Genomic DNA, 10,547 nt, shown 5'->3' on the forward strand with positions numbered 1-10,547 from the left:
AAGATTGGTTACGATATAAACTAGTAACTACTTATTTGATCTGGAAGAAGACGTGGCCCAAAGGAACGCTTACAATAGATTCTTAGCTAGCTAGTAGCTTCGGAATTAGAATAACTTTTTTAGAAAACAATTAAAAACATTCTTAATAGTTTATGAATGGCTCATGGAATTTACTTGTGTACACGCCCAACAAATAGCACCATTGTAAAGAAATAAATGAAAGTGTAATTACCTACGCCTCACTTAGTTAATTGGTCACTTCTGTTAGTTAATTTCTCTAAGCTGCCTATGATGACGCCTACAACAATTTAACAAGCGCCTATATTATTTCCCATAAGTACTTAACATTTGTGCGACACATTTCAAACACTTTTTAACAGAATGAATGCGTGTTCTTAATAATATCTGCACGCTTGTGCCGACAGATGGTGTGGCCACTAGGGTTGGTTGTGCTTCTACAGCAGTTCTCTTTCCGTCGTGCAGCAAAAGACAAGTGGATAAACTGCAAGTAATCCTTTTCGTTACATTGACCTAGTAAAGTACAAAGCGTCTCGGTTTCAGCTGGTCAAAAATGTTTTATATTATGTCTGGCTGTTTGTTCTCTACCGGTCACATTTCTCAACCGATTGTCATGAAATTTTAAGAGCAAATTCAATATTTATTTGTCCATTTTAGACGACCAGATGGCCTAGTGGTTAGAGAACCTGACTACGAAGCTTGAGGTCCCGGGTTCGATTCCCGTGTCGGGGCAGATATTTGTTCTCGGGTCTTGGGTGTTTACTATGTATTTAAGTATGTATCTATCTATATAATTATATTTATCCGTTGCTTATGGTCTGTCCCAGAATTCGAGATACTAAAATGACAGTCTGAAATGTCAAACGTAAAATAATGTTGGCCAGCATAAAGGAACAGTGCTGCTCCGTGATTTCGGTTTCGTAAATAACCGATAAAATGTTTATTTACGATAGCAAAATAACATTAATGCATTCAATATTCTACTTTCCATTTTACTTTATCCTACGATAAAGTGATGAAATCTAAGCACAGGTAAAATACAGTGTTCATCACTTAGTGCCAACGTAAAAAATAATACAGAGGGGCTACTAAAACTAGAAAAACGAAGTTCGTATGGCACCGTCCCTTTCACTCGCGTATTGAATGAGATAAGCTTCAGCGGGACAGCAACATACGAAGTTCGAGTTTTGCTTTCGTAGTTAGGGCCAGCTGGGCTACTACGAAATTCGAAAATCGAAGTCCTCTTTTCTATCCAAGTCCTTTGACACTAATATTTAATTTAATACGTAAGTGAGAGGGACGTTAACGGTACGAACTTTGATTTTCGAATTTCCGGAGTAGGCCCTCAGATATCACACAACGCCATTGTTCATGTTTTTCGTATTCAAGTGGTATTCAACCGATTTTCGTTACTTTACTCGTATTGTCATCGGATGTTGATCAGTGCGTTTCTCGTGTTTTATTTAGATATTCATATCATAGAATAATAAATCAAATATTCATTATTCTCATATTATTTAATTAATTAACTTACTTAGAATGAAATTGAAACTTAAACATCAACATCTATAAAAAGTCGAAATATCTCGAAAACGGTCGCATTTTATTAGACCTATTTTACCTTTTCTAGAATGACCTAAGTGCCCTACATTTTAGTACATCCGGATCCGTTCATATCTTAATATTTACGACATACATACATAGGTACCTACAAATCTTTCGGTAATAACCGGTTGCGGCACATCACTATTATGAGACGCACAAAACAGGTAACACATGAACGTCATTTTAGTATCTCGAATTCTGGGACAGACCATAGTACCCATAACACAAGCTTTGCTAAGCTTACTTTGGGACTAGGTCAATTAGTGTGAATTGTCCCGTGATATTTATTTATTTATTTAGTTTTGATTTTTTTCAGTGTGGCGGCGCCATGGCGCATGGTAAATATTTCTTCAGTTTTAAGCTATCCAGAGACAGACTCGCCAAGTCCGACTCACAGAGCAACTAATTATAATAATGTAAATATTGGTCGCAGACATTGACCCCCTGTTTCACCATCCATTGATTAAATTTATTTGACGGAAAGGTGATGCCGTCTCTGTTTATTTTGTTCGAAGAGACGGAGACGGCGTCACATTTATCCGTCGAATAAAATAAATCAATAGGTGGTAAAACAGCCCATTGATTAGGCAAGTATTTATTAAATTAATGTCAAATACATTTTTTTTGTGTGCAAGGCGTAAAAAACAGCATTGTGGTCTTGTTTGTCTAAAATAATACCTATATGACAGAATGAAACGAAAATAGAAAATAGTCCTTGAATTTTCCACAATTTCAGGGTATAAAGTTACTTAAACATTGATTGCGGGTTACGAAGTTGAATCACAACTTCAAAAAAAATCTCAAATTAGTCCTGAAGTGTGTGAACCCTAAGAGGCGCAAGCCCGCGCGAGTCGCGTGCGCAGACGACACCCCACACGCATTGTAGTCGGATCGGCAAAAAACGCAGGATTGTTTACCTCACTTTTTACCTTTTTTCAACTTTTATTCCAATTTTATCGCGGCGCACGCGGCGACTACCTTTATAGAGTTCTCAATGAAGCGTTATGCGCCTCCATTGTGAACAGCCTCGCGGTAATTCATTTTTAATGTTAACTTAAATGTAGATAATCGGTGGACCATTCGAGCAGCCCTCTTCTGTATTTAATTTGTTGACATTGACATGATCATTTATAAAATGTGGACACGTTATTTAATCCACATCGTTTTTTTGGCATGGTTAGTGTTGTAACTAGGATTAAATAGATTAAAAGATATTTTTATACCAATGTTTTATTGTATAATGTTAGCAAACAATGATAAGTAACGCCCTCCTAACGCCCACGTCAATTTTATGATATATGATCTTTTTTTATTCAACTTAATGGCAGACGAGCAAGTGGGTCTCCTGATGGTAAGCGATTATCACCACCCAAAGACACCTGCAACACCAGGGGGATTGCAGATGCGTTGCCAACCTAGAGGCCTAAGATGGGATACCTCAAGTGCCAGTAATTTGACCGGCTGTCTTACTCTCCACGCCGAAACACAACAGTGCAAGCACTGCTATTTCACGGCAGGATTAGCGAGCAAGATGGTGGTAGCAATCCGGGCGGACCTTGCACAAGGTCCTACTACCTACAAACACACATCAACCTTATGTAATTTAGGATAGAGTTTGAAGTTCAAATTACAATAAGTCCTTAAAAAGGACTCTGGGCATTAGGAGGTTATATGTAATTTTCGATAGTGAAAGTAATAAATAAACAATGAGGTTTAATACTGTCCACAGTGCTGTGGGATCAATGTATCACATTAATTAACAACTTATGAAAATTTTCTTTCCTTTTTCGATCTGATTAAGTTATTACATAATTTAATTTACGTCGGTTTTGATTAGGATTTGTTTTATCTTCTTCAAGGAACTGTTGGTAAGTTTTGAGCGCTTTCAAAGACTGAAATTGAATCATGGAAAGATTCATCAAATGCACCACTGTTAAGAAAGAGCACATTGAAAAGCATTTTACTATGGAACGTTAGGTACATAAATCAATAGGAAAAACATGCTAAATAAGGGAAACATAAATAAAAATAGATTTTATGAAGATTTTACTCACATATTGATATAATTTTAGGGATTAAATCTATTTTCTATTGACCGATAATCATTTCAATGTTGTAAAAGCCATGCACAGTCGATTACAAAGAGGTGTCTACATTTTCTCACCTTACTCCAATACAATGACGTGTAAATAAATTATAGTCTTTCCAATCGATTGTACTTACCAGAAAAATGTAAAAAGTTGGAGTCATGCCACAAGAAACTGCTTTATAGAAAAAGAAAGAAAGAAATACATTTATTCACAACACAGCAATAGACAACACTACACAAGACAACAATATTATTAAGCAGGATAGTATAGAAATGTAGTAAGATAGTATGTGTTATTGCAGTTGTGAAGCGGACACTGGCTCAGCATAATGCTGAGACGTCAAGAACGCCCCAGCGCTGATTTTCAGCCAGCACCACGCAATGTTCACGGAATGTATAATTTTGCAAATATTTGCCGTGAATACGCGATTGGGAATACGGTATGTGACAACTCCTGAATTTGCCATATCTTAATATTATTATGAAAATATAGATAGACAGACAGTGTTTAGCGAAGAGAAAACTTATCTCGGTTGAAATTTGGATTTATAGTGATTTTTGAAAAATCTATATACCTGTCTCTTTCTCAAATGCTTTTCTCTATGCAGCAAGTATGGCGGTACTGGCGTGTGACGTCACATGCCAGTATGTCTAATCTTGAATTTCAAAACCTCATAACTTTGTTATTTGTAAAGGTAGCATAATAATTGTTTTTCTATTCGATAACAGGCATCGTGTAGTTTTAATTTATAAAACATATACAAAATAGTCAAATACCGTATTCCGATTAAATAAAACCTTTTTTACGCGTTAATATTCCTTTTTATTATATCAATATGTTTGTTTATCGAGGTTTTTGAGATTGACTCTAACGCACGCCAACGTTCGCATCACATTTGCTACAAATAAGTTAATCTTAACAGTAAACCAAGGTTGCCAATACTGAAAATATGATAAATTAAGAAATGCATAAGAAAATGCATTCGACATCAATTAAATGCATGTTTGTGCACGAAAGTGCTAGCGCCAAGTCCGTTAATAATTGGTCCTAGTTTTCCCCGAGATTTAGGAAGTTTTAACAGAAGCCAAGTACTCGTTGTATTTTTTTTCCTGTGCCTGTTGTAACTTTTGCAGTTTTTTGACAAGCCCTTTACTTATTTCCTTGCCTTCGTGGTCGTGAGTTGGAAGACCCTAAAACAAAGCATTGAAATATAATGGTTGTTTGAATCATGATTGTTTTATTTAGATTATATCCTTTGTCAAATCAATTCATTTGGTAATTAGTTTATTTGGCAGCTTTGAATACGAACCTTTTTATATGAATTTTAATTTAAAAAAAAATTAAAAAAAATCTGCTTATTTCAACAAACGACTTATTTGTGTATTTTCCGACTTACTTATTAGAAAAAGAAGTCATATGAAAGCATTTTGGTTAGATTTGCAGGTTGACATAAATTAGAAGTTGATCAATCGGCAAATTGTAAACGTTTTTCAATGCCAAAGTAAATCTTTATAATGTCTATGATTCTCCCAAAATTTTACCCATTCTAATGAAACACTGGTAAGATTGAGCTCACTAACCTTATCATCAAACTTGGAGTATTTATCGGTCTCCTTTCGGAACAGCTCTCCTGGAGGAATCTTCTTCTGTTCGTCTTTGAGCCGCTGAGCTTCGGCCAGCTCCTGTTTCTTCTTTAACTTCTCCGCTTCCAGCCGTTTCTTCTCTTCTTTTTCTCTTATCAATTCTTCTTTGCTCACGAGTTTCACCACTGTGCGATCTGGTGAAAAATAATTTAAGTTATAGCTAGTTTTGAAATATTTTTCATCGATAAATTTAAACGCCAATCATTTTGTCACTGTCCTGCTTACACAAGGATTAATTTCACCCGCTCAAATTCATTGTACCAAGCAGTGTGACACAAGTCCAGTCCAATGTAGGCAGTTGGTAATTTGGAACGAAGTCTCATTTTACAAGTAGGTGAAAAAGGAATAGGGTATGCAGTCCCTATTTATCTAAAGACCGTGCACGCTACTTGCTTATACAACAAGGGTAAGTATCTTAAAAGTAGTATTTCCTACGGGTGACCTACTTAAAATTTGTAGACAACACAATGCCATTAATAGACTAAAGGGAAGAGAAATAGCTTGTCTCACGGCGCCATTGTCGATTCTATGGTGGCGTCATGATGCATAGTTTGGGAATCTATAAGCTATAAAAATGGAAATGGACTACCGCAGTCGTGTGCTCTCTCAAAAGGCCCGTAAGAGCAAAAGAGCGCGCAATATGGTGGTTTGAAACAATAAACAGTCAATTGGGTTGTCAAATAAGTGACGTGGTGTCAGCTTGCTATTGCCATGCAGGAAATCTCGTTTTAACATCTCATAACAACTGCATATCGACGGCTTTAACAACCACCAAGACCCTGTCATTTTTGGTCATACAATTTTCTATTCTTCATTCTAATTCACACACTAGAAAGATCTATAAACTTATGCTATATTGAGATAAGATGTCTTGGCGGTTAACCGTCGATATATGTTATATTTTATGTTGTCTTGTTATGTATGTCGTCTGTTCTATGTTTGTTTCTATATTATTTTGTTTTCTATGGCGTTAAATAAATGCATTTTCTTTCTTTCTTTCTTTCTTTCTTTATATGCCAATTAATTCATGACGTCAAAAATATCTTATTTCGCTACTCTGTTCTCGCGTCCTCGTGTCATATTCGCGCGTGCCACGAACGTTCCCCTAGGGCAGCGGTGGGCAACCTGCGGCCCGCGACTGTTACAGAAATAAATCAAATCATGAACAAGTAATTGAAATTATGAACAAGTCCGCCTTTATTTCAATTTGCCCCTATGTGGTCCTTACCTGCCAAAAGGTTGCCGACCACTGTCCTAGGGCATTAGTTTGAGTACTTGTATAGTAAGACATGCAATGACATTACTTGTAATAGTACCTGCCGGTTCTCGAATGGAACCGGCTAGCGCAGCGGGTTCAACGAGATGACGGATGACCAAGCCGCTTCACTGCAACTCCACCGAAGCAACTGGAGGTCTATGGGGGAGGCCTTTGTCCAACAGTGGACGTCCTACGGCTGAGATGATGTTGATAGTGAGACATACCAGGCTTGTCTTCCAGTCGGACTCCCAGCTCGGGAAGGTCGACGTCTCGCAGCGTGTCGCAGAGAGCCAGCACATCCCCGGCTTTGGCCGTGCGAGCCGCGTCCCGCACGCGAGCGCGGAAAGAGCTCAGCGCTTCTAGGTACGGCATCACCGCCTCTTCTAGCTGTGACAATATACCGAATATAAGTAAAAAAAAAAACAAAAAAAACGGTCAAGTGCGAGTTGGACTCGTACGTGAAAGGTTACCTCCGTACACTGTTTTAAAAACAGTTCCATTATAAGTTTTGGTTAAAAATTCTAATACAAGGAAAAAAAAGCTTGTAGCTGACTGTAGGTACTTTTTGCCCCTGGTTACAAAAGTACTCGGCAAGACGAATCAACTAGCCCCGAGCAACTGCCAGCTGTCACCTTGACCACCTTGCAACGAATAACAACGTCTAGCAACCAAAAAACGCTGAATAAACTTGATTCTTGTATGACGACCACTTTCATTTTTAACTTTATTCTAATTTTAGTATTTGTTGTTATAGCGACCACAGTACTTAATACATAATGTGACAATTTCAAGTGTCTAGCTATTACGGCTCAAGAGATAGAGCCCTGTGACTGTGACAGAAAGACGGACATACAGACAGACAAACAGACAGCGGAATCTCAGTAATAGGGTCCCGTGGCCTCTTTGGGTACGGAACCCTAAAAACGATAAAAAACCGATCCAGTGAAAGATTCGTCGTCCTTCAATTTCTACACGGTTGTAAGAGACGCGCTGGACAGGAACCGATGGAAGCAGATTATCTGTTCCAGATGCAACACTGATACCGACCACGATCCGCAGACATGAGGGACCGACCCAAGCGAGAAAAAGAGAGATAGAGTTAAAAACTAGCCCAAAAAAAAACCGGCCGTGCGAAGTGCGAGTCTTATTCATGTACCGAGGTTTCCGTAGAATACACTTACGCAATAAACGGCCGTGTATGAAATTCCAGCGTCAGTAGATAGACAAAATACTTAAATCACCACAAAACATACATAGCTTAAGATGAATTAACAAAGTTATAGTATAACTTAAAACTAACACGCGAGAAATTCCAGAATTGAAATATAGAATAAAAATAGGTACATGTAAAAGTTACTAAAACGGTAAATAATTTATGATATTCGAAGATAATTTTGAAATGAATAATGCCATGTGATCCTGTGGAGAATAGGCGCTGACTCAGCATTTACTGCAGCTACGAGTAGCTGCAGAGCTGGTATTCTGTCAGAGACCTGCAGTAGTGTGCACACGCAAATGTAAACTAAATTTTGTTCTGCCAATTGCCAAACATTTACTGTTGTGGGTATATTTATACTTTTAATTCCAAATAACACATGGCACTAAGAGTCGCTTTTACGTCTAGAGAAAGTTATCTATTGTAGCGTATCCCGCAGTACTCACGTTGACGCCGGCGTCGTCGACGGGGAAGCCGATGCCGCCGCGCGGGCCTCCGACGGCCCCGAACACGTGTAGCACGTCGGTGACGAAACGCGCGGCGCGGGCCAGCAGCGGCGCGGCCCGCGGCGCCGCCCCGCGCAGGAACACGTGGCACGCCGCCACCAGCTCGCGCAGCGCGTCCAGCGCACCCCGCGTGTCGATGTTATCTGTACACGGTTTTATGGATTTAAGCTTTGGTTTCCTAGGATCAACGGTGCCGTCATTATAGCGGCCGTATAATAAGCGGTGAATTACCACTAGAACGTTGTCTATGTAAACAAAATGGCGCGTTTTCCTAGGAAGCGGTATCACAGTTTACCAAATTTCATCAAGATCCATCTAGGAGTAACAAACATACACTCACACAGGTATTCACAAAATCACAATGCGACACGTGTCTAGTCAAAGTCTCGTTTGTACGGCATGTGATTGAAATATTGATGTGCGCATATCATCGACTAACCTAAAAAGCGGCGCCACGTCTCTTGTCGCCATGTTATTGTTTGACTCAAGAGTTACTGAAAGAAGACTGGTCAATTTGTTAGAAGTATCGCACCTCCATCAACTAAACGGTTTAGCTGTGTGGGAAACACGAGAAGTACATACAAAATTTAACTTAACTGTTTAGTTGATGCGAAAGTTGTATGTATGCGCTAGTCATACCGTAATGTTTGTTCGAATCATCGTTTCTCATAATTTTTATCCCACTAAAACCTTAATTATCCGAAATTTTAAAATGGTCATCCTATAGAAAACTATAAGTTACGTTAGGTTTGGATTATAACAATTCTGAAGAATTATTGGATTCAAAGAAAAAAGAGTTATGACAAACGATCACTCTGACAAACATTACATTAGGACTTTCACAAGGCATCATCATCATCAGCCCGAAGACGTCCACTGCTGGATAAAGGCCTCCCCCTTAGAACGCCACAATGAACGACAACTTGCCACTTGCATCCACCGGTTTCCCGCTACTCTCACGATGTCGTCAGTCCACCTGGTGGGAGGCCTGCCAACGCTTCGTCTTCCGGTTCGTGGTCGCCACTCGAGGACTTTTCTCCCCCAACGGTTATCTGTTCTTCGAGCGATGTGGCCTGCCCATTGCCACTTCAATTTGCATATTTTTCCAGCTATGTCAGTGACTTTAGTTCTTCGACGAATTTCCGTATTCCAGATTCTATCGCATCTATATTTCAACAAGTATGCTAGCCAAAATGGACCCATGCGCTAGCTCTAATGCTTCAGGGGTTAAGAAAGTTAAGTTAAGCGTTACTAACCGCACAGAGCAGCGTGCACTTGTTCCTTGGTAGCAGACAGTTTCCCTGCGAGCGCGCGCTCCTCGTCGCGCCACTCGCCGCCGCAGCCCTCGTCGTAGCCGGCGCGGAGGGCGTCCTTCACCGTCAAGAAGAATTCCTGCGACATTACAACATACTGAAGTGTCGATGCGTATTAAAAACACCTAAATAAATAAATAAAACAATAATTTCAGGACGCGACACCATTAAAAAAATACATAATTTAAACCTGATTAATCATCAGTTAAGTACAAAATTAAGCAAGGCAGAAACTCGTGACATTTAAGTGTTACAAAGAAGAACACAAAAATAAACAAATTAGCACGAAATGGTCCCAACTCAGCATGATGTCGGCCTTGCTGCCGACGCTGGTCTTCTTTTTTATGGAATAGAGGGCAAACACACAAACGGACCGCCTGATGGTAAGCGATTATCATCGCCCATGGACACCTGCAACACCAGAAGAGTCACAAGTGCGTTGCAAGTAGGTTTTAAGTAGGAGTACGCTCTTTCCTCTTTTTTCTTCTGTTAGAACTAAATTAGATTTTCACTTGCTTTAAAACAAACAAATTCGTCACTACTTTGAAAAAATCTCGTATCTTAAATCAATATGTCAAAACCTTGACATAATGTTCATAAGGTCCACTCAGAAAAATTATCTATTTTGAGGTGCGAGTTTTTTTTAAGTAGTGACGAATAGTCGATTGAGTTGGCAAATGAGTGACGTCACCAACTATTTCCATACAAAATCTACGGGAGGATCGTGCTTTAGCAGGCAATAAAAATACCTACGTCAAAAATAAAAAATGAACACAAATCTGACTCCTTTTCAATTGAACCATTAATTGAATTCGCTGACTTTGCGGAGGTCCATATCAATGAACTAACTCGCGAATGAGCTAATTCCTGCATAAATAATAGTAATAATTTACAGTAT

At 39.0% G+C, this 10,547-nt stretch overlaps 1 protein-coding gene across 1 annotated transcript; it reads right to left on the minus strand.

Annotated features, from left to right (window-relative positions):
• Positions 1 to 3,269: 3,269 nt before the first annotated feature.
• LOC141442546 (cysteine--tRNA ligase, cytoplasmic-like) lies at positions 3,270 to 9,745 on the minus strand. The gene is made up of 5 exons (XM_074107565.1): positions 9,593 to 9,745; positions 8,277 to 8,479; positions 6,839 to 7,001; positions 5,294 to 5,490; positions 3,270 to 4,903 (listed from the first exon to the last, which is right to left on the minus strand). Exons 1-5 carry the CDS (start codon positions 9,735 to 9,737, stop codon positions 4,778 to 4,780), a joined length of 834 nt encoding a protein of 277 aa, XP_073963666.1. The 5' UTR covers positions 9,738 to 9,745; the 3' UTR covers positions 3,270 to 4,777.
• Between the last annotated feature and the right edge of the window lie 802 nt (positions 9,746 to 10,547).

The sequence above is a fragment of the Choristoneura fumiferana genome, chromosome 2 (genome assembly GCF_025370935.1).
Source record: "Choristoneura fumiferana chromosome 2, NRCan_CFum_1, whole genome shotgun sequence".
NCBI lineage: Eukaryota > Metazoa > Arthropoda > Insecta > Lepidoptera > Tortricidae > Choristoneura > Choristoneura fumiferana.